The sequence below is a fragment of the Mastomys coucha genome, unplaced genomic scaffold (assembly GCF_008632895.1).
Source record: "Mastomys coucha isolate ucsf_1 unplaced genomic scaffold, UCSF_Mcou_1 pScaffold12, whole genome shotgun sequence".
Classification (NCBI taxonomy): domain Eukaryota; kingdom Metazoa; phylum Chordata; class Mammalia; order Rodentia; family Muridae; genus Mastomys; species Mastomys coucha.
In genome coordinates, this window is record NW_022196894.1 from 92,445,915 (window position 1) to 92,468,341 (window position 22,427).

Sequence of the window (22,427 nt, forward strand, 5' to 3'; positions counted from 1 at the left end):
GACAAGCAGAGAAACAGTGGGGAATCCTACTCAATGCCATAGACAAGCAGAGAAACAGTGGGGAATCCCTACTCAATGCCATAGATAAGCAGAGAAACAGTGGGGAATAGTGTCAAAGGGAGAACAGAACTGTAGTTATTGATTTTTGAGAGATACTTCTAATTTAACCTTAATTCAAAAAGATCTGCGAAAACTCTTGTAAGTTATTACGAGTTGAACTGAATTGTATAGGAGTTCTGGAAAAGGACTCACAAGAAGTGAGAATCGGGGACAAAGGGGGGATGAGGAGAAACCGTCAATGAAAGTATAGTCTGAGGTCTTGTTTTGTGTGCCAGCTGTGTCCTACTCTCATAAAGCACTTATGTAAACACTGTAACTGATTAATGTCTAGAGGTAGGACTCTGGCCTTGTAGCCTGTCAGAAGGATCCCAGATGTCAAGAACAGAGCACCCTTCAGGACAAGGAATGTTTAGCAAGGTACAATATGAATTAGTATCTCTGATCTAAGACTAGATTATTCTGTGTAAAACTTCTTGGAACTCATAGACAGGTCCCTAGGACATAGCACAAAATCTGCGTACATACATGCCACATACACACATGCCACATACATACATGCCACATGCACACGCTACTGTCTTCTCTTAATAAAACTGAGGTTCTCTCACGGAACACTTGGATTCTTGGTAAAACAAATGTTCTCAGTAAAATAAGTTTTAAATAAGGAGATGTAAACAGGGTTGTGACATCAGGTTCTTTGCTTTGCTCTAGTGATGTGCTGTAGGGTCTAGTGCATTTTGCTGCTAAATTGTCTTGTAGTAGATTGGTGCCTAAACTGGGAGATTGGTGTATGAGTAGTTTGTCAGCGCTGTAGTTGAGCCTTAGGTTTCTAGAATAAAAAGTTAATATTTGGAGCCAGAAAGGATCTTTGGTTTTGTAACAATTAGAATGAAGGAAAATTGAATAAAATTCCAATTTTAACATTGGAATGAAGGATGAACAAAAGCAATGGCTTTCAGAATTTTCTTCTTATGAAAATGGTGTTTAGAGATAAAGCATAAGCAGCTCAAAGGGAGGAGCCCTGCTCTGAGGTGGCTCAGCCTCATTTGTTTCTGTATCCTGGGATGTGGTTGCAAAATGACATGCATCCTGGTAGCTGCTCCTACGACTGTTTTGACTTCAAAGTATAGGGAATGTCGTGACTTAGAGATGTACTGCATTCAAATATTTTGAAAAGATTAAGTTGTTTACTTATAACTAATAACTGCTATACTTCATTTAATAAAATAATTATTTTGTTGCTTAATAGAAAACCTTAACAAAAGCTAGACTTTTCTTGGGGTTCGAAAGTCTCTTAAAAATGGCTTCTAGTTAATTATTAAAAATTACTTGTTTATAACTTTTTACTTAGTTCAAGTAAATTATTAGGATATTAATATTTTAATTTATTTTTTTCATTGATAGGCCTAAACTAATCCATTTCAACCAGAATATTTTTCCTTATCTATCTACTTTAAGCATATTTTTTGAAAAAAAATTAAATTTATCTTTTTGGAACAGGGTCATTATCGTTATTGTGATGCTCTTTGTATGCTGGGGGAATATGACTGGGCCCTGCAAGCAAACATAAAAGCTCAAAAACTCTGTAAAAATGACCCTGAGGGAATCAAGGATCTAATTCAGCAGCATGTAAAGTTACAAAAACAAATAGAAGACCTACAAGGTATTTCACCTAAGATTCTTATGGTTACAGTGGAATTCCCTTTAAGAGTTTTGAGAGTGGATTTTGTAAATTAATAAGGACCGCACCAGGTCTCGGGTGGTGTGTACTTGTGCTTTGATTGGTCAAGTCACGCAAGTGTTCTGTTCCTGTCTGTGTGCAGCTATGATAGTATTATGTTCAACTAGGTAATCAAAAGTGATTTGGTAATTTGAAACACAGTAGTCAAAACTTTTATTTGTTCTGTAGAGAAAAACCCCTCCCTGCACTTTCTGATAACTTTAAAATAAATTTTTTTCTGTTAATTTCCTAAGAAAAGGCCCTTTAAGTATTGCTTGATGTTTTTGTACCAACTTTACAACTAATTATGTAGCATGCTGAGCATCTATCATCCATCCATCCACCTACCGACCTACCTACCTACCTACCTACCTACCTACCTATCTATCTATTTATCTATCTATCTATCTATCTATCTATCTATCTATCTATCTATCTATCTATCTCAGAGTTTGGCTGTGACAGTCAGGAATTGGAAGTTCTCACTTAATAGTTACTCTTCTGCCCGTTTTCTTTCCTTCCTCATTTTTCTTTCTCTGGTACTTAGAGTTCCTTAAGCCCACTTCCAGCATGTAGAACTTCTTCTGTTATTTTTTTTTTCCTTTGGGTGTTTAGTGTCTGTATAGCTTAGTTGAGAGGTTCTATTTATCTAACAGCTATTATCATCCAGCATCACGTGATTCTAAGATTGTGAGCTCCTTGCAGACAGGTACTGCCTGACTCACATTTATGTGTAGCTGGCATCTTAAAATTGATCACATGTAATGGGATATCTGACATGTAGCAGTTTGTTGACACCCTGAAATTAAAAGCATCTAGAATTGTAAAAGTGCTGGGATTTATAACTCAGCTTTTAAACTTTGTTTCCAACTATCAGCTGAAAGAAATTTGAAAATCTTTTTCAAGTCTGTGCTTCCAGTCCATTGATCACTGTGTGTGTGGTTGGCTTTTATAGGTCGGACATCAAATAAGAATCCAATTAAAGCTTTTTATGAAAGCAGGTGAGTTAATACCAGGTCAGTGGCTGCTACTTGGAAAGGCTTTGCCTCATGAATTTAAGGATCTGAGCTTGTCAGTTTAAGAGCTGATAGCAGCTTTAAGTGATACTGGGATCAGGCCTAGGGCCTTGTGTGTGCTGGGCAGGCACCCTGCGTACTTCTGAGCTGTGTACTTGGTTCCATAGTGGCAGCGTCTCATTAGGTGGTGGAATAGAGGCTTTTCTTTTCTTTAGCTTTTTGTTATGTTTGTGTGAGAGAGAGAGAGTATGTCTGAGTGTGTGTGTGTGTGTGTGTGTGTGTGTGTGTGTGTGTGAGTGATATTTTCTTTATTTACATTTCAAATGATAGCCCCTTTCCCAATTTCCCCTCCGGAAAAAAACCCTGTTCCCTCTCCTCTCCCCCTACTCACCACCCCACCCCCTCCTGCTTTCTGGCCCTGGCATTCCCCTACACTGGGGCATAGAGCCTTCACAGGACCAAGGGCTTCTCCTTCCATTGATGACTGACTAGGCCATCCTCTGCTATACATATGCAGCTGGAGCCATGAGTCCCCCCCATGTGTACTCTTTGGTTGGAGTTTTAGTCCCTGGGAGCTCTGAGGGTACTAGTTAGTTCATATTGTTGTTCATCCTAAGGGGCTGCAAACCCTTCAGCTCCTTGGGTCCTTTCTCTAGCTCCTTCATTGGAGAACCTGTACTCAGTCCAATGGATGGCTGTGAGTCTCTACTTCTGTATTAGATAGGCACTGTCAGAGCCTCTCAGGAGACAGCTAGTGTGTGTGTGTGTTTTAATGTATGTGTGTGAGAGAACATTATGAGAGTGTGTGTGTGTGTGTGTGTGTGTGTGTGTGCATGGACGTGAATGTGTGTATGTGTAGACATGTGTGCGTGTTTTTATTGGTGTCATAAAAGTAGGTGTCTTGGGAGTTGGTTCATTATTTTACTATTTTCTTGGACTTCTGAAAAGAAGTATTACTAGCGTATACCTGTGGGAAAGAGTAAAAAGAGATTTTAAAGTTACCTGGCTTGAATGGGGACCAGGATGGCCATGCGGGCCCCAGCCAAGAAGTGGCTGGGGTGGAGCTTGTGCCTGGTGCCCTTCTCTCTCTTGGACACGTGACTTCGAGGTTCCCAATGTCTTTCAAAGGCTACAGATAGACTTGAAAATGAGTACAGGTAAAGATACAGTAGCCAGTGTTCTACATTTGATAATTTGACAATTAAAATAGATTGAAGAGGGGAAAGAATATGATCAAAGTATACTGTTTGAAAATTTAAACATAATTAGAAATGTAATAAAAATTAAAACAGATGAAGTTTTTTCTGAGGCTTTGTTTAGAGGTGTTGGATATCAAAGCTGTTAAAACAGAAAACTGTAGTTACTTTACTGTTAGAGGAGAAATGGCTGTGCTGAGCCCATCCTTGCTTTCGGCTGACAGAGCCTCTCCCAGCACTGTGCGAGTAAAGCCTGCCTTGGCAGTGGACAGCTCTCAGCATGTCCTGCTTAGCCTGCAAGCACCTGGAGCTGTGTGCTGCAGCCTGTGTGAAGAAGTCCCGCAGCTGTGTGTCGGTGCAGGCATGACATGACGGCTCGTTGTTGTTTATCACCTCCAGGGCTTACATACCTAGAAACTCATCAGCACCTGCTTTTAGGACATCACTTAACTTTGTGGAAACAGAAAGAGCTTTCAGAAAAACTAAGTACAAAATGGCAAATGGTGGCAATCAGAATCAAAAGGTAAGCTTAGCTAAAACCTGATTATTTCCATTACGATATAGGCTCACTGGTCACAGTGATGCTTTGGTGGTAGATGTTTTGGTCATATGTGCCTTTTTTTCCCTATTGATATCAAGAAAATCTCCCACATCAAGCAACCTGGCCATCTTACAAGCTACATAAAGATAATGTTTAAATTTCACAGGATTTACCTTGAAGTCACAGTTATTTATCTTAAAAACAATTTCCAAATACTATTTTGCCACTTAGTTCTGTCTGTCTGTCCTCTGTTCCTGTCTCAGCCAGTCTTTTGGGGACAAGTGACAGTCTAGTGTAGTAGCTGGGTCTCTACTGCTGCTCCTCAGTCATGTAGGCTTTTGTATTCTTGTCTGTGGGATACTGGGTGCTTGGTACACTGACAACCCACCACCCAACTGCTCTTGTTGAGGTCCCAAGGTATTTTTGTCATTTTGTTGTCCTTGGCAGCCATGATTCTAGCTCTTAGCTAAGCACTCTATTCAGCAAGTTTCTTAGTTTAATGTTTTGGGGTTTTTTCCAAGTATCATAAGGCCTCTAGCCTGACTCTGATCACATATCAGATACATGTGTCTGAGCTTTCTCAGACTTGTAGTATACAAAACTGAACTTATATTTATGTTTGGCTTTCAGATTTGAGGAAGGAAATAAAGTGGGGGTTGATGTTGGGTGGGTGATAGGTAGAAAAGGGAATTTTTCTAAATCCTATATATAGTCATTTTGTAGATAATACAGAAAATGTCTAGAAAGTTTCGTTCCAGTTAGCTGGAGAAGCAGATCGGCATTATTTAGCAATCTCTACATCAGGCACCATGCCAAGTGTCAGAAAGCGGATTGTCATTCTAGAATTTGCCATTTCTTTTGGGTTCTCATTGTTCGTTATCATTATGTTTACTTATTTGTACAGTTAGGAGTCATAACCAGCAGTGTTTTTTTAGGTCTTGAGTGAATCCTATCATTCTAGTTAAATTCTATGTGATTGCTGATTCTTTGGCTGTATTGACTTTAAAAACCTCACTAGTTTTATTTTCACGGGCAGGTGGCAGATGAGGCTTTGAAGGGGGACGATTGTGACTGTCATCCTGAATTTCTGCCACCTCCAAGTGAGTAGTCTTTTACTCATTGTTGCCACCCAAACCTCTGCCTGAAAGTTTATGCAAGCTTCAGTTGGTTTTATTATAGTTCTTGTACATTGTGATACTTCTAGTAGTATTTAATACAAAAAGTAGTAACGGTACTTTCAGTCCTCTTTCACCACTCCAGTGAAATAGGTTCACTGGAGTGAACAACTAACCTCCAGACTCAGGTTAGTGTTGAGGTAATAGACCTGTCTGCTTGAGATTCTGAAGGTTCATAAAGCAAGTGGCCAATGTTGGCTTAGTTGTGCTGAGAGCTGTAGATGGTGATGGCATCAGAAGTGTGTATAAAAGCAAATTGCTCATATTGCAGACCAGGAAGCACTGAGAGAGTATATACAGCTTGAACCCAGAGCTCCTCTAGATTACTCACAGTGACAAAGGTTTTTCTATGGGTCCCACTTTCTTAAAGCTTTCATGGCATCCCCATTCTGCCACACTGGGGACTTTGTGAAAGTTTCAGGAAAGCATGGAGGGAGCTAGTGGAAATGCTCAGTGGTCAAGAGCACTTCTTATTCTTGAGGAGCACTCAGATTTGGTTCCCAGCTCCCTTCAATGAATTTAGTTCCAGGGGACCACATCTTTTTTGACCGTGGTCAGGCACTAGGTACTCAGATGGTGTACAGACATATATTCATATACATAAAATAAATGAAAATTTTTTTTAAATTTAAAAAGACCAGACAACATTGAGGGTTAGGAAGATGCTCAGTGGTATGCACAGTTCCCTAGAGGAGCAGAACCAATGGAAAGAACAAATGCCACAGGGTTTATTATTATATTGAGTCACATGACAGTCTGGGTACCCAGCATCTGTCCACACACTGTGGAGGCCAAGAGTCCAGTAGCTGCTCAGTCCACATGGCTGAGTGCCTCAGTTTATGCACGCTCTCTGTCTGCAGCTGATGGTCTGTGGAACTAACTGCTGGAGAGCCGCTGTCTTCTGTGAACTTGGCTTGCTGAAGATCCTGTGTTCTCATGTTAGTGAACAGAACTAGGGTTAGCAGCATTGGTGGCAACAGGCATGGCAGGAAACAAGCAGAAAAAAACAAACAAAAACAACAGCTTTTTCCTTGTTTTTTGTTTGCTTTGTTTTGCCTGCCACAGGAAGGGGATGCCCACATCAAGAAAGTCTTTTCCAAGTATCCCTAATGGCTTGTCTCCTAGCTGATTCCAGATCAGTCAGGCTGACAGCCAAAGTCAACTATAAAATTGTTAAGGTGGTTCTGCATAAGCGTAAAGACCTGAGACTGATCCCCAGCGCCTGCTGGGAAGCGTGTCAGACATAGTAACACATGCCTAGAGCACTGCCATGTGGGGTGGGGGCAGAGACAGCAGTTCACTGGTTGGCCAGTTCCGCTGGCTCTACAATGTCTAGGTTTGGTGAGAGATTCTGTCTCAAATGGTGGTAGAACATGATTGAAGAAGACAACCAGAGTTGCTGGCCTCTACACACACATGAACCCACTAACAAAAAGAGCACATTTATTTCAAATGAGTTCTGGCTTTTCATACTTTTAAATAAGTTTCATTTTATAAATTCAGTAAATATAATGTAAAGATAAGCTGCATTGCTTGTCCTTCGAGCATTGTCCCTCACTACTGTGAATTTTATTATTGTCTCATTGAATCACAAGAGACTTCTGTCAGTATTTCTTCCTTAATTGACCTCCCTCATGAAGTTTTTTTTTAATTTTGTAATTATATTTATGTACAGAAAACTTAGTGTACATAACCCAATTTAGTGGCCATTTCTTTAGCCTTTGCCTTTTCCAGCTTGGCAATTCGAGCCACAGACTTAGGACCTAGGATGTTGCTTCCCCAGTGGCAGCGGATCTCGTCGTATCTGTCATTAAAATTGGTCCTAATATCTTCCACCAGCTTAGCCAGAGCACTCTTGTCTTCTGAGCTAACCTGTATGAAGACAACAGTGGTGTGTGTCTTCCTGTGGACCAGGCGCCCCAGCCTAGCCTTTCCCTTGATGATGCAGTAGGACACCTCCATCTTGCGACATAGGGCAGGCAGTAAAACCACCAGCTCAGTGGGGTCTACATCATGGGCAATCACCACCAGCTGCGCCCTCTCGTTCTCCACCAAGGTGGTGACTGTATTGACTCCTGCTCGGAGGACGGGTGGTCTCTTAGTTGGGACGTCCCCTTTGCCAGCAGCTTTCTTCTCAGCACGGGCCATTGCTTCTTCTCTTGCTTTGTCTCTGGCCTGTACTTGTGGACAAGCTCAAGCAGCTGGGTAGCTGTTTGCCTGTCTAGGGCCTGGGTGAACTGGTTAATGGCAGAAGGTACTGTGAGTCACTTATAGAGGATGGCTCTTTGCTGCTGCAGCCTGATGTAGCCGGACCATTTGATGAAGCGTGTTAGATCTCTTTTGGGCTGGATGTCCTGTCCAATGCCGAAGTTCTTGGGCCTTTTCTCAAACAAAGGATTGACCACCTTCTTGGACTCCTGTTTCTTGATGATGTCGAGGGCCAGGGGCACCTTCTTTCCCTTCAACTTCTTTCCTTTGTACTGGAGAGAACACCTTGCTTGGCTGGTGGAGAGAGCCCTCATAAAGTTTTAATACCACAGGAATGGCTGGTGTGTTTTGAGACAAAGTCTCAGATAGTAACCAAGGTTGGCCTCACCCTCTTACATGCTAGGGTTATGGCTATGAGCCACCCTCTTACATGCTAGGGTTATGGCTGTGAGCCACCCTCTTACATGCTAGGGGTATGGCTGTGAGCCACCTCACCAGGCTTTGATTTGTCTTTCTACATAAAAAGTACTGTTTGTTGTTCTCATCAGAAAATTTATCTAGTTTTGGCTCTGTTTAGGAATGATTTCACCTTGGTGAGAAAAGGTGTTTCTTCATTTGGAGTGATAGAACAAAAAATTCCACAAACTAGGTACTTTATTTCCATATATGAGAAGACCAGTGCCCTGGTTCTAGCAGATTCAGTGTCTAATGAAGCATTTTTCATTGTTTCAGATGGTTGTGTTCTTGTTGTGTGCTCACATGGTAGGTGGGGAAGGCATCTCTACGTGGCATCCTGAGGTATGATGTCACCTGTGGTCTGCTCAGTACCTGGAAGGGTCAGCCTTCCAGCACTAAGTTTTCAGCACTTGACTTGCACAGAGCAGGGTGTTCAGATCATACCTTTCACTCTCGGATAAAACTTGGCTTGATTTAAGTGTGTGCGTTAACTGTATGTGCTCATCTGTAGATGAGATGTGGGTATGCATGCTTTTTGTATTTCTGGATCTACCTTTTTTTATATTTCGATGAAAATCTTCCTAAAGCAGAATGTATAAATCTCTGCTTTTTACAACTGAATCTGAGAACATACAGGTTTCGCGTTGGTTGGAGGTTGCTTCACGCAGCAGTACCGCAAGCTTCCGTGGTGTTCCTTTCGGGGTTCTCGACACAGGATTGTTGGCCTTGCTGTTACTGACACCCCTTCATTCCCTTTTCTTCCTTTGTTGGTTGGATTTTCTTTTCAGTGGTTTGACTGGCTTCTGTCATCCATTTGTCCTTCCTGCCTGGAGCTCTGTCTTCTCTTGGACTCTATTTCTATATATACCTTACTCACTCAGTGCTGGCAGTTTCCATATGGTTAACTTGTTAAACGCAGCCTTGGGAGTTCAAGCTTTTGTCTTACAGTATATGAAACACCTAAGGGCAACACTTTAAAAGTTGTAATATGTTATTATTAGGTAGCATGCATAAATAATTTAAATCTTGTCCATCCATTGGCATTTATATTCAGGGATAGAATTTGCTGCAGAATTATACCTTGATAGCTTTTTGTCCATGCCTGCACAGCAGAACTCAAGTTTCCAGCACCCATAGCCATCAGTAACTCCATTTCTGGGAATCTCAACATCTTCTTCTGACAACCACTGGCACTAGGCACACATAGTGCACATGCAGGCACAACACACATAAATAAAAAGAAATAAATCTAAACATTAAAAAAAAGTACATCAAACCTGAATTCTGCTTTTTCAGAAAGTTTTTATGTTTGAAGACGTCAAAGTTCTCTCTGTCTGACAAGTCTGTTGCTATCTCTCCACCTTCTGTCACACACACCCGTCCCTCTTGCCATACTGTCTTCTAGTCTGTTGCTATCTCTCCACCTTTTGTCACACACACCCTGTCCCTCTTGCCATACTGTCTTCTAACAAGCTGTGAGAATGTCACTTTTCTGACCCCCTGAATATCTACTTTTCTGCCCCTAATATCTACCTTTGTAGCCCATTTTTGCACTCATGGAGCCCTTTGGATAGCATATCTACTTAGTATTTCTGAAATGAATGCCAATCTTGATTTGAGTACTTTTTCAAAATCCTGAGTAATCTTGAATCCAAACAGCTTTTCTAGTATATTCCAGCTAATGTGATTTTTCTCCCTGATAGGATTTAGAGGGGAATTACTATGTCAGTGGCAACTTAGTGTCTTTTTATTATATTGTATTTTGGTAATGGTTTCCTTACTAAAGTTACCTGTGTTTCTTCTAGTCTACTTGTGAGCTGCCTGAGAACAAGAACTCTTGCCTATGTCTCTTTTCTAGAGACCCAGAGAGTAACCATCCTAATTTGCTAGATCCTTACAGCCTGCATCGTCACCAGCTTGTCCTGACTCATCTACAGTTGTATTCGCAGACACTATGACATCTCTGTCTTATTCCCATTTATGTGTTGTTTTTGTGCAGTCCAGTTAATATACACCGTTATCACTTGTAGTCTCGGAGGTTTTATGTACAGGTTTCAGGAACAAATACTTTTATGTTCACAGGTCAGCCTCCACGACATAAAGGAAAACAAAAATCACGAAACAATGAATCAGAAAAGCCCAGGTTGGTTCTTTAATTTTATAAGGAATTAATGGTGACTGCCTTGGATTTATAGTTACAATTTTGGGGCAAGGGTTGCGGCTGCCTTGGATTTATACTTATAATTTTGGGAGGAACCAGCATGTTGAATATTTCTGTTGAGAAAATGGGGTGGTTCCCTTCCCTGTTGACTCAGTATTTGAATTGACATCCGCAATGCACTCATTTCGTTGTGTGAGTAGAACTGCTTTATTTTGACAGTGTTTTACAATGCATGCTTTTTTTTTTTTCCTCCCTCAGTTCTAATTCAGAAGTGACTTTACAAGTAGATTTGAAAAACATTTTGGAGAAACAGTTTTCAAAATCTTCCAGAGCTGCGCACCAGGTAAGAGAGAACAATTTTTCTATGTAGAAGAGCAAGTTGCTTCACCAAGATTTAATAATACTAGCTTCAAATATATTTTAAGTATTTAATAAGATAGATAATTGCTTACAGTTTCATTTTGCCTACCTCTTCTGAATGACTTAACATGAGTCAGATAAATGTCCTTTATAAACAAAGTAAACTTTGTATACAAAAATCTTTTAAGTTAGCCGGGCAATGGTGGTGCACGCCTTTAATCCCAGCACTTGGGAGGCAGAGGCAGGCGGATTTCTGAATTCGAGGCCAGCCTGGTCTACAGAGCGAGTTCCAGGACAGCCAAGGCTACACAGAGAAACCCTGTATTGAAAAACCAAAAAAAAAAAAAAAAAAAATCTTTTAAGTTACTTAGTAATAAAAATAGACAGTAAGTGGGATGTAAAGTGAACACAAAAAATAATAATAAACTTTTTTAAAATAGCATTTTAAAGTGGCAAAGGCTATTTTTTTCTCAGTATATCAGTTAACATTTTGTTATTTTAGGGCTGGAGAAATGGCTCAGCAGTTAAGAGCACTGACTGCTCTTCCGAAGGTCCTGAGTTCAAATCCCAGCAACCACATGGTGCCTCACAACCATTCATTATGAGATCTGATGCCCTCTTCTGGGGTGTCTGAAGACAGTGTACTTATATATAATAAATAAATAAATCTTTTTTTTTAAATTGCTTATTTTAGATTTACATAACATCTTATAAATGACCAAAAAAAGGGCTTTTGTTTTTTGTTTTTAAAGATTTATATGTATGAGTACACTGTAGCTGTATAGATGGCCATGAGCCATCATGTGTGTGGCTGCTGGGAACTGAACTCAGGACCTCTGCCGGCCCTGCTCGCTCCAGCGTAAGTCACAGTAGCTGTTATCAGACGCACCAGAAGAGGGTGTCAGATCTCATTATGGGTGGTTGTGAGCCACCATGTGGTTGCTGGGATCCGAACTCAGGACCTTCAGAAGAGCAGTCAGTGCTCTTACCCGCTGAGCCATCTCACCAGCTCCCCAAAAAAGTTTTTAATTGTTTGCAATGCAAGGCAAGTTTAGAGCCTCTGACAGATTTTAGTTATATGCTAATTGATCTTAAAACCATGGAAGAATTGAAACAGGGAGTAAATTTTGAAAATACAAAGATTCTTTAAGTCTTCACTATAGATACTGAGCCTAGTTTGTTCATTCAGCATGCTTGTAGTAGAGCTCTTCTCTATGATGAGAAATTTGGGTCTGTGATAAGATGGTTCAGTCTGTTCATTGGAAACATCCAGTCTAGAGAATCTTAAGTTGGGTTGTATTGAAGGAAATAATTTCCAATCAAATGGTCTTGTCTATTGGTCTGTGTCCTCAAGTAACAGAGCAATTTAAATTGAATCAACTCCTACAAAGCAGATGAAAGGTATTTTTTGGAGAACACCATATTTTATACTGTTAAGTTTATATCTTAAATGTGGTTTTACATTGTGTCTTAAATACTGTAACAAGGGCTGGTAAGATGGCTCAGCCGGTAAGAGCGCTGACTGCTCTTCCGAAGGTCCTGAGTTCGGATCCCAGCAATCACATGGTGGCTCACAACCACCCATAATGAGATCTGATGCCCTCTTCTGGTGCATCTGAAGACAGCTACAGTGAATTACGCTGGAGCAAGCCATCTGAACAGCTACAGTGTACTCATACACATAAAATAAATAAATAAATCTTTAAGAAAAATACTGTAAAAAACATCAAGTTTCTACAAAGGCTGTTTTTTCCTTGGATATTTAGAGAGCAGGTTCTCATACACTTGGTATATTGGGTAGAAATTACCAGGAAGCTTGTGTGCCTCCATAGCCTCCCCAATGGGATGAAGCCTCATACATGCATGGCTTCCTGTAATCGTTGCTCCTCCCATCTATATGGGACTGGGTAACTTATACCCATTGCCATGCAATTGAAATAAAAACTTAAATGATAACGTGCATATGTATCATCAGACTACAAGGTGCCCTAGTACCTTACTGGTACCTGTAATTCTAGTTACTTGTCTATCTTTTGAGTTAAATATACTGGTCTGTATCGTAATAGTTTTGTCTGGTTATAGTTAGGCACATGCTAATCAAGACTGGAGTTAAAACTTGGAACAGCCACATTTTGCTTATAATTAAGGTTTGTTTCAGGTCTGAGTGAATGTTAAAAATCTGAGAGAAATTGCTTGATTGCTTGATCTCATGTGTCCTAATTGTTTTAGTCCCTACTACAAAACTCACCTGTGGAAGTGGTGGTCTTGGCATGTTTTTAATACTTCAAAATACAGTGCTGGGCCTGGAAAAATAAACAAGGTCTATTAAAATGAGCTACCCTTTCTTGTCATGAACATGATCCATATCAGCTGACACAGATCAGGGTAATGTGCTGACACAGCACCTTTAAAAACTATGTTGCTGATGAGCCAGGCAGTGGTGGTGCACCCCTTTAGTCCCAACACTTGGGAGGCAGAGGCAGGCAGATTTCTGAGTTCAAGAGCAGCCTGGTCTACAGAGTGAGTTCCAGGACAGCCAGGGCTACACAGAGAAACCCTGTCTTGGGTGGGTAGGGGTGGGGGGCACAAAAAAAACCAAACCAAAACCAAAATAAACAGACAAATAAGAACTATGTTGCTGAGAAAGGAATTTTATGATACAGGGGCATTTTAGTATTTGCCCATCATTTATAAAACGTTACTGATCATATCAATGAGATAGCTCAGTGTACAAGGTTTCTTTTGACCTCTGTATTCCTATAATGACAGTTGCACCCATCTACCTACAAAATAAATATAATTCATATTTTGAAAAACTTCTTATTACGAATCAACTTACTGTCTTAAGTTTTAAACTAACAAGATACAGGTTTGGACTCATGAATTTCCCCACAGGACTTTGCTAACATCATGAAAATGTTAAGGAGCTTGATCCAGGATGGGTACACGGCCTTGTTAGAGCAGCGCTGCCGCAGTGCTGCTCAGGCCTTTACAGAGCTGCTCAATGGCTTAGATCCTCAGAAAATAAAGGTAAGCTTGGTAGACTAACTTCTTATTTTTAGTAGTTTATATTTATTTTATATACATTGGTGTTATGTCTATATGAAAGTGTCAGATCACTGGAACAGAACTTAGACATTTGTGAGCTGCCATGTGGATGCTGGGAATTGAACCTGGGATCTCTGGTAGAGCATCTTGTGCTCCTAACTGCTGAGTATCTCTCCTGCCTAGGACTGTAACTTCTTTAGTAACAGTAATGTATGTCAGATGGGTTTAACTTGTATAGTGTACCCTAGACCTGAGAGATCAGGTAACTTCTCTGGTGTTTGAGGCAAGTAGCACTCCTACTTAGTCCATGTGGGTGCTCATGCCCTCACCATGGTTTAGGTGTCTTGAACCTTTGCCAAGTTCAGGATTTGGACTCCTGCACCTCAGTCTGTCTCCAGGCCCTACTACATGAAAAAGAATGCAGCCTTCCTAGTCCATTAGGACACTCTGAGACCCTGAATCTGAGTGGTGAATTCTGAGCCATCTGTTCTGTCAGTAAGGTGCCATTACACACTTGTCGTAGCCAGGAAATTATAGTAATGCTGAGTGGACTGGGTTGTGTTCAGGTTATTAACTGGTGCATTTTTATTGGCAGCAATTGAACCTGGCCATGATTAATTATGTATTAGTAGTCTATGGACTTGCTGTTTCTCTCCTTGGAATAGGACGACCTGAGGTAAGCTGTTAACAGAGATAAACAACTGAAATACGATATTGGATGTGGAAGGTGTTTTGAAATTGTCCTTTTATTTTGGCTCATTTCTTTCTTGAAAGACTAAAATAGCTGAGTTTAACTTAGTTTTTTTTGGTGGGGAGGGGTTGTGGGCATTGAACAAGGTCTTGCTATCTGCCTACTTGGTTTCCAAGCTTGCTATCCTCCCCCTTGCTGCTTCTAAACACAAGCAGAAGTTGATGGATGGATTGTTGTAGAGGTAAGGTTGGCAGGGTGATGATTTATGGCTATAATCCCAGTACGGAAACAAAACCAGTAGAGCCTGGACTGAGACCCAGTCTTCAAAGAAAAAAAGAACACTTTCTTTGCATTCCTAGTAGAAAAAAGCTATTCTTGGCAATTTCTAGAAGCCTGTGTTTTACACGCAGAAGTAGGTTTCACAAATGTAATGTCAAGGGAAAGGGCAAGTTGGAGCAAATCATCATTGTGAGTCTGTTGTCCTCTGTGTGTCTGTAAGAGTAGTGAGTCTGTTGTCCTCTGTGTGTCTGTAAGAGTAGTGCATTAGTGTGGATATCCAAGTATGTAAGCTGCAATGGTAAAAGTGCACCAGACCTTCTCCAGATCACATAAAGAAACCATTGTATACAGTGGGTAGAAGGTGGAGTGGGCCTGGGGTGGTCTCCAGATCACATAAAGTGACCATTGTATACAGTGGGTAGAAGGTGGAGTGGGCCTGGGGTGGTCTCCAGATCACATAAAGTGACCATTGTATACAGTGGGTAGAAGGTGGAGTGGGCCTGGGGTGGTCTCCAGATCACATAAAGTGACCATTGTATACAGTGGGTAGAAGGTGGAGTGGGCCTGGGGTGGTCTCCAGATCACATAAAGTGACCATTGTATACAGTGGGTAGAAGGTGGAGTGGGCCTGGGGTGGTAGTGTACATCTGTGATCCCAGCACTTGGAAGGCAGAAACAGGTGGATCTCTGAGTTCGAGGCCAGCTTGGTCTACAGAATGAGTTCCGGGACAGACAGGGCTGTTACTCAGAGAAACCATGCCTTGAAAGAAAAAAAACAAAGCAAAGCAAAACAAAACAAAAGAAAGTAGAATGGGCCCAGAGAAGTTGTTAATATTTTAGTGTGCTGTTTTAATAGAAAAATCAAACATGAAAATGATCTTGCTGACTGAGCGATTGGTCCATGAGTGTGGCCTGCTTCTTGAGTTGAGCTTCCCATAAGTGCATGTGATATATGAGATGTGACTGCCTTAGATTCTGTGACTTTCTGCCTTCTGTGCTTCCCTGCCATGTTTACTTAGAGTGTTATTTGGCTTCATTGTCTTAGTTTTCATGGTTTGTAATTTTATGTGAAACTAAAGTCCTTGCAAATATGTTCAGCTTTTTTTTTTTTTTTTTTTTTTTTTTTTTTTTTGACATTGCAGCAAGAAGTCAAGTTTTTAAGAATTTCATAATTTGGGGCAGGAGAGATGGTTCAGTGGTTAAGAGCACTGACTGGTCTTCCAGAGGTCCTGAGTTCAAATCCCAGCACCCACATGGTGACTCACAACCATTTATAATGGTATCTGATGCCCTCTTCTGGTGTGTCTGAAGAGAGTAACAGTGTCCCCACATATGTAAAATAAATAAATAAATCCTTTAAAAGGTCTCATAAGGTCTTAGATAACTTTATAGTTGTACATGTGGGTGTGTTTATAGCTGTCCTTCTTTGCATGTGGCCTGAGGGCTGTACATAGGACATGTCTCTATAGTGGTCTCATACAAGCCCATGTGATACACTCTTCCTGCCAACCCAGGCCCTAAGTTTCTCTAGTTACACAAAAGCTTAAATTACCACTTAATTAAAATCAAAATTCATTATTCATTTCCAAGGTTTCATGATGCCTGAGGTCGTTCTTGTTCTTAACCTGACAGCAGGTTTGCCCCCCATTAATTCCTGTCTAATTTCACTGATTGTTGGAATCAACACTTCAGAGTTGGAGCTATATCTCTGATTTACTATAAAAATAGTGAAACTAATGAAAAAAATGTACTAGAACTTAACACGTTCAAAAGATTTTCACTAGACTGGCACAAGTGCATTGTCTTTTGTTTGTACCACAAACCTTTGTTCATAGTTCCCCTGGAAACCGCCTTGCAGAGTTGCTCCTAGAAGCCTGTGTGCAGCCTCCCATGGAATAGGCCTCAAAGTAGGACAAGCCCCCTTTGTCCTCACTTTCTCCTCAGTCGCAGTGCGGTTACTATTATTCCTCACAACTACAAGCCTTTTTTATTTTTTAATAGATTGTATGACTCTGATCCACAGAGATGCCCCTTTTTGAGAACGTAAAAATATACTCTTAAGTTTTGTTGTTGTTTTTTTATCACGGAGAACATTGTTTAACACAAGTGCTTTTCTCAACCTGTAAAGTGTCATGCTAAAGTCACTGGAATGACAGTTCTTCCAGGGGAGCAGCACTTACTACATTATATGTCATACTGTCTTTGTACCCAAATCCGCTGTTTTTACATTATGAATTCACAGCTGTTGTATTGAAAGCCTGCGCACGTCAGTAAATGTCGATTGGCAGTCTGTTTTCAGTAGGATTTCTTTTTTTTGTTTCCCTTGAGTTTCCATGAGTGACACATACAAGTTATAAGAAAATGAGATAAAAAGTAAAATTTGCAGTAGAACTTTTGGATACATAGGTATTTTTCTAAATATTAGACAAGAATCAACTTTAAGATAGCCTGTTTCAGCCTTTCTCTCATGTGACTGTTTTCACTGCTTTTGAAGGAGCTGTCTGAAGCTGAAAACCAGTTTAAGAGGATTATCGAACACTATCCCAATGAGGGGCTTGACTGCTTGGCCTACTGTGGAATAGGAAAAGTTTATTTGAAAAAAAACAGGTTAGTAGAAGCCATGGGAGGCACCAGATTGATGGTCTCTGTGATGATTGATTCATTTTACTCAGGGGATTTGGGCTGGACGTTGGTTGGGATACTTTGCTGAGCATGCATGTGCATGCATGTAGGTGACAGATGTTTCCTCTCTTCTTCCACTATTATTTTGTTGTTGATATTTTGAAATACGGTTTCCCTATTTAACTCTAGCTAGCCTGGATTTCAAAGAGAAATACCTTCCTCTTTTTCTCGAGTGCTATGTTTTAAATGTGTGTACTGCCACACTTGGCTAAAGATGTATTTATTTTATGTGTATGGATGTTCTGTCTGCATGTATACAATGCCTGAAGAGACCAGAAGAGGATGTCAGATCCTCTGCAATTGGAGTTGGTTGTGAGCTGCCACTTGGATGCTGGGAACTGAACTGTGGTCCTATGCAAGAGCAACAAATGTTCTTAACCACTATCTCTACACAACACACACACACACCCCTCCTTTTTTTATATAGGTTTTTAGGGTCTCAATGTATCAAGTATCATCAAGTCCTAGAACTTGGTGTGTAAATCAGGTAGGATGCACCTGCCTCACAAGTTGAGGTTAAAAGCATATCTCACACCACCCAGCTCCACCATATCTCTTTCATTAATTGTTATTTTGTGTATGTGCAGGCTGTGTGTATTAAGGCATCTTATGTGACCTTAGGACACAACTTGTAACACTCTGTGCATCTACAGGTTCACATGGGCTTCAGGCTTCAGGCTCCAGTCACCAGGCTTTGTGTTGCGTGCCTTTATCCACCAAGCCATCAGTGTTTCTTGAGACAGAGTCTGCCAGTGAACCTGGAGCTTGCTAGTTCGGCTAGTCTGGGGTGGCTGGTTAGCCCCAGGGTCAATGGACTCCCTCCACTTCCTTCCCTCTCCATAACACAGGGGTTATACGCTTGTGCTGCTGCACTGCACATGTGCTGTGAATCTGAACTCGGGTCTTTTAGGATAGTGCAGCAAATCCTTTGCTGTGATGTCTGTCCTGAGGTTGCTTTGCTGTCTTCGGTGTGGCTTGTTCTCATAGTTGTGATTTGCTTTAGGAGCTGCCTCCTCAAGGTGCATAGGACATGAGGAGTTCCCATGTTCAGAGGCTACAAGTTAAGCTAAGAGCCTAGTCCCTAAACCTTTCTGTGGTTGAAGTACTTGCTCTAAGTTGACTTTGTCGTTCTCGAAGTGTTTCCTGCTGCCCAGTCTTATCTCCCTACACTGGCTGTGTGTGGCCTGAGGAAACATAATACTGCCTTAGGATTTGAGACAAGGCTGTTGGGACCCTTGCATAATTTTAGATTATTTTACAGAAGAAAAACTCTTGATAATCGAATATCATTGATAGTACATAATTAACCTTACATCTTTTTCTGCTTTTTAGAAGAGCTTTTATGAGAAAATCTATTACGTTGGGTTTTTATGTTTATTGGTGTATCATGTGGTCTCTTCAGCAGGCTTGAAGTCTTTGGTGAATTACTGTGGAATAAAGTACTATGCCACATCTTTAATGTCTTCTTTCTTCCCAATTATGTCTTTAGATTTCTCGAAGCTCTTAATCACTTTGAAAAAGCAAAGACTTTAATTAATCGTCTCCCTGGAATTCTAACTTGGCCCACAAGTAATGTGATTATTGAAGAATCTAAGCCAGAAAAAGTCAAGGTAACTTTATTTGTTCAAGTATTCTTTCTGGCTTGAAAGCCCATCTGCATGAAGACTTGGGACTAGAGGACGGGAGGTAGCAGCACTCCGTGCATGCCTCTCTGGATGCCATGAGTGCTCCTGGGCACTGCTCTCCTGCCTTTGCCTTATTTTCAGGTTTCCTTAAGGCAGTCCTGTAAGTAGTACATGGTGATCATTCCTGTGGACACATGAGGAAGATGAAGCGTTAGGGCTCAGGTGATGAGCACAGTGAAGCAGCGTGGATTGCTGTACCAAGGTGTCATCATGGCAGTGGAATTCTATTATAGCTGCTATAGTTATTGATATAGTACTTAACTCAGAAAACAGGAGATCAGTGTCATGTCGGGGGCCATAAGGATTCATTATTGGGTCCAGAAAGACTAAATTACACGTGCATTTTGTGAGTGAGGGCATTACTTGTACTCATTGCTCAGATGCTCTTAGAACTTGATTGTGGGTGAATCACAATTAACTTTTAAAACTCAATAAGAAGATAATTAAGAAGTTGATAGGGGCTGGAGAGATGGCTCAGTGGTTAAGAGCACTGACTGCTCTCCCAAAGGTCCTGAGTTCAAATCCCAACAACCACATGGTGGCTCACAACCATCTGTAATAAGATCTGATGCCCTCTTCTGGTGTGTCTGAAGGCAGCTACACTGTACTCACATAAATAAAAAAAATAAATAAATTTAAAAAAAAAGAAAAGAAAAAAAAAAAAAGAAAAAGGGGCTGGAGAGATGGCTCAGCGGTTAAGAGCACTGACTGCTCTCCCAAAGGTCCAGAGTTCAAATCCCAGCAACCACATGGTGGCTCACAACCATCTGTAATGAGATCTGGCGCCCTCTTCTGGAGTGTCTGAAGACAGCTACAGTGTACTTACATTAAATAAATAAATAAATAAATAAATAAATATTAAAAAAAAAAAGTTGATAGGATTTTAAGAGACATTTCTGCCCAGAAACTATAAATATGACCACACTGTCAGTTTGAGGAAAATACAAATGAAAACCATAGCAAAATGCCCCTTTGTACTTACTAGGCTGTAGCACGGATATAGGAATATCAGGGCCTTGATGCATTTCTGGTTCTAATGTAAAACAGTAAATTTGCTGTATAGAAATAGCATGTACTTAACTAGGAGTTAAGTACAGTTACTGGATGATATAGCTGTTTTATACCTCAGTATGTACAGTGGAAAGCATGTTCTCAAAAGAACGTAATGTCTGAATAACCATACCAGTGTGGTCTATAAGAGCGTGAAAGGAGTGTGATCTGGTGCCACAGTTGTCAGCCCCCACATGATAATGATCTCTTCTGAGCTGTGTAGCACCAGGCACACACTTGGTGCATGTACACAATCACATAACATAAAAGCATAATTTTTAAAAAAAATTATTAAAATATGTTGAAGGGAGAAATGACTGCTGTGTGTCACATGAACAGATAAATAAAAAACACTAATAAGCACATGTCACAAGGAGGATGTGCCTTGAAAACATGATAAGATAAAACACATAAATTTGAATATATTAGTACACTCTAATGCAAATTGTCTGGTGTAGTCACTATCAGTAAAGCTGATAGTGAAGAACAAAGCCAAGGGTTGCTAAGTCTTCATACAAGCCTGGAATAAGACACAGGGGCAGTTAAACAGAACCGGCACTGCAGACATGGTGTACACTGTAAATAAGTACAAGTGCAGAGGGGTTCAGAGGGTGGACTTGGAGTGGTGATTCTGATGGAGTGAGGGAGCTCTACCTTTCCTCTCACTCTGAAGGAGATTAGATGCTGAAGATAACTCCCCCTCCCCCAACCAGTATTTCCTTTTTTAAAGAAAAAAGGTAACAAAACCGCGTGGTTTGTTCTTAGACTGTTAATATCTGATGGCAGGAGGTTCTTGAAATCGCAGGCAGCTGTGTTGGTGCGTTAGTGTTCCGCCAGTATTTATCGTTTTTCTTTACTCTGTTACAGATGATGTTAGAGAAGTTTGTTGAAGAGTGCAGGTTTCCCCCAGTGCCAGACGCTGTTTGCTGCTATCAGAAGTGCCGTGGGTATTCTAAAATCCAGATTTACCTGACTGATCCAGACTTTAAGGTAACTCATGAGTTCTCAGAATTAGTTCAGAATTGGTTGTCTGCATGGAGGCTTGCAGGCTCTCTTGCTTGGCAGCACTTAAGGTCTCCTTTCCTCCCATTCCCTATAGCTCTCTTGTTCCCATACAGGGAAACCTGAGGAACCAAAGCAAATGATGTGAGCTGTTTGATGACCTGAGAAAGCTGGCTAGCTGGCTCCAGCTTTTCCCCTAGCCACTGAAACATAGGAAACAAAATGAGTTCCCTCTGATTTGTTAAATTTAAATATGTTGTAAAATTTGAATATAAGAATTTAAAGGTCATTGAAGGCTGAATTATCCTGTAGATACTATCCTATAGAGACCTGAGGGCAAAACTGTCATGTAACTGAATGATATATTAGTTTACTTAAGAGTGTAGTAGCTAGGGCTGGAGAGATGGCTCAGTGGTGAAGAGCACTGACTGGTCTTCCAGAGGTCCTGAGTTCAAATCCCAGCACCTACATGGTGCTCACAACCATGCGCAATGGGATCTGATGCCCTCTCTTCTGGTGTGTCTGAAGACAGCTACAGTGTTCTCACATACATAAAATAAATAAATCTTAAAAAGGAGGAGGAAGAAGAAGGAGGTAGTAGCTGTAGGTCTGATGAAATGATGTTCATCCAGTGCTTGGTATATTAGGAAGGACAGCCACCTTCCTGCTGTAAAAGTGAAAATCAAGTTCTCTAACAGCACAGCCAGGCTTTTGGGTAGTGGAAGTGTGTCACGCCGTATGGAAATATGTCTTGTTATATCTGTTGGTGAATATAAGATTTTAGTTATTTCAGTGGATGCTATTGTGAATGTATTGGTCTAGACATTTTTTTAATGTATATTTATTTTTTTTGAACCCCAGGGATTTATACGAATTAGCTGTTGCCAATACTGTAAAGTAGAATTTCACATGAACTGCTGGAAAAAGTTAAAAACAACAACCTTTAATGATAAAATTGACAAGGTAAGGAATAAGGCTAGATTTTTGCATTATACTTGTATATTGATTATTTTTCTCTGAAAAACATTCTTCAAAAGTGTTTTAGAAGTGTGTATTTCCTCCCTGGCATTATACCTAGAATTACCAGGTTTTACAGA

General features: G+C 40.6%; 1 protein-coding gene across 1 annotated transcript in view; it reads left to right on the forward strand.

Annotated features, from left to right (window-relative positions):
* The window catches only part of Ttc3 (tetratricopeptide repeat domain 3), a 108,703-nt gene that overhangs the window by 37,960 nt on the left and 48,316 nt on the right, over positions 1–22,427 (forward strand). Inside the window, exons 13-24 of the mRNA XM_031360615.1 lie at positions 1,561–1,723; positions 2,736–2,781; positions 4,392–4,515; positions 5,570–5,633; positions 10,455–10,515; positions 10,792–10,876; positions 13,789–13,923; positions 14,537–14,617; positions 17,406–17,518; positions 19,083–19,203; positions 21,196–21,318; positions 22,192–22,293. Coding sequence (XP_031216475.1) covers positions 1,561–1,723; positions 2,736–2,781; positions 4,392–4,515; positions 5,570–5,633; positions 10,455–10,515; positions 10,792–10,876; positions 13,789–13,923; positions 14,537–14,617; positions 17,406–17,518; positions 19,083–19,203; positions 21,196–21,318; positions 22,192–22,293 — 1,218 coding nt within the window. The remainder of the gene's footprint in view (positions 1–1,560; positions 1,724–2,735; positions 2,782–4,391; positions 4,516–5,569; positions 5,634–10,454; positions 10,516–10,791; positions 10,877–13,788; positions 13,924–14,536; positions 14,618–17,405; positions 17,519–19,082; positions 19,204–21,195; positions 21,319–22,191; positions 22,294–22,427) is intronic.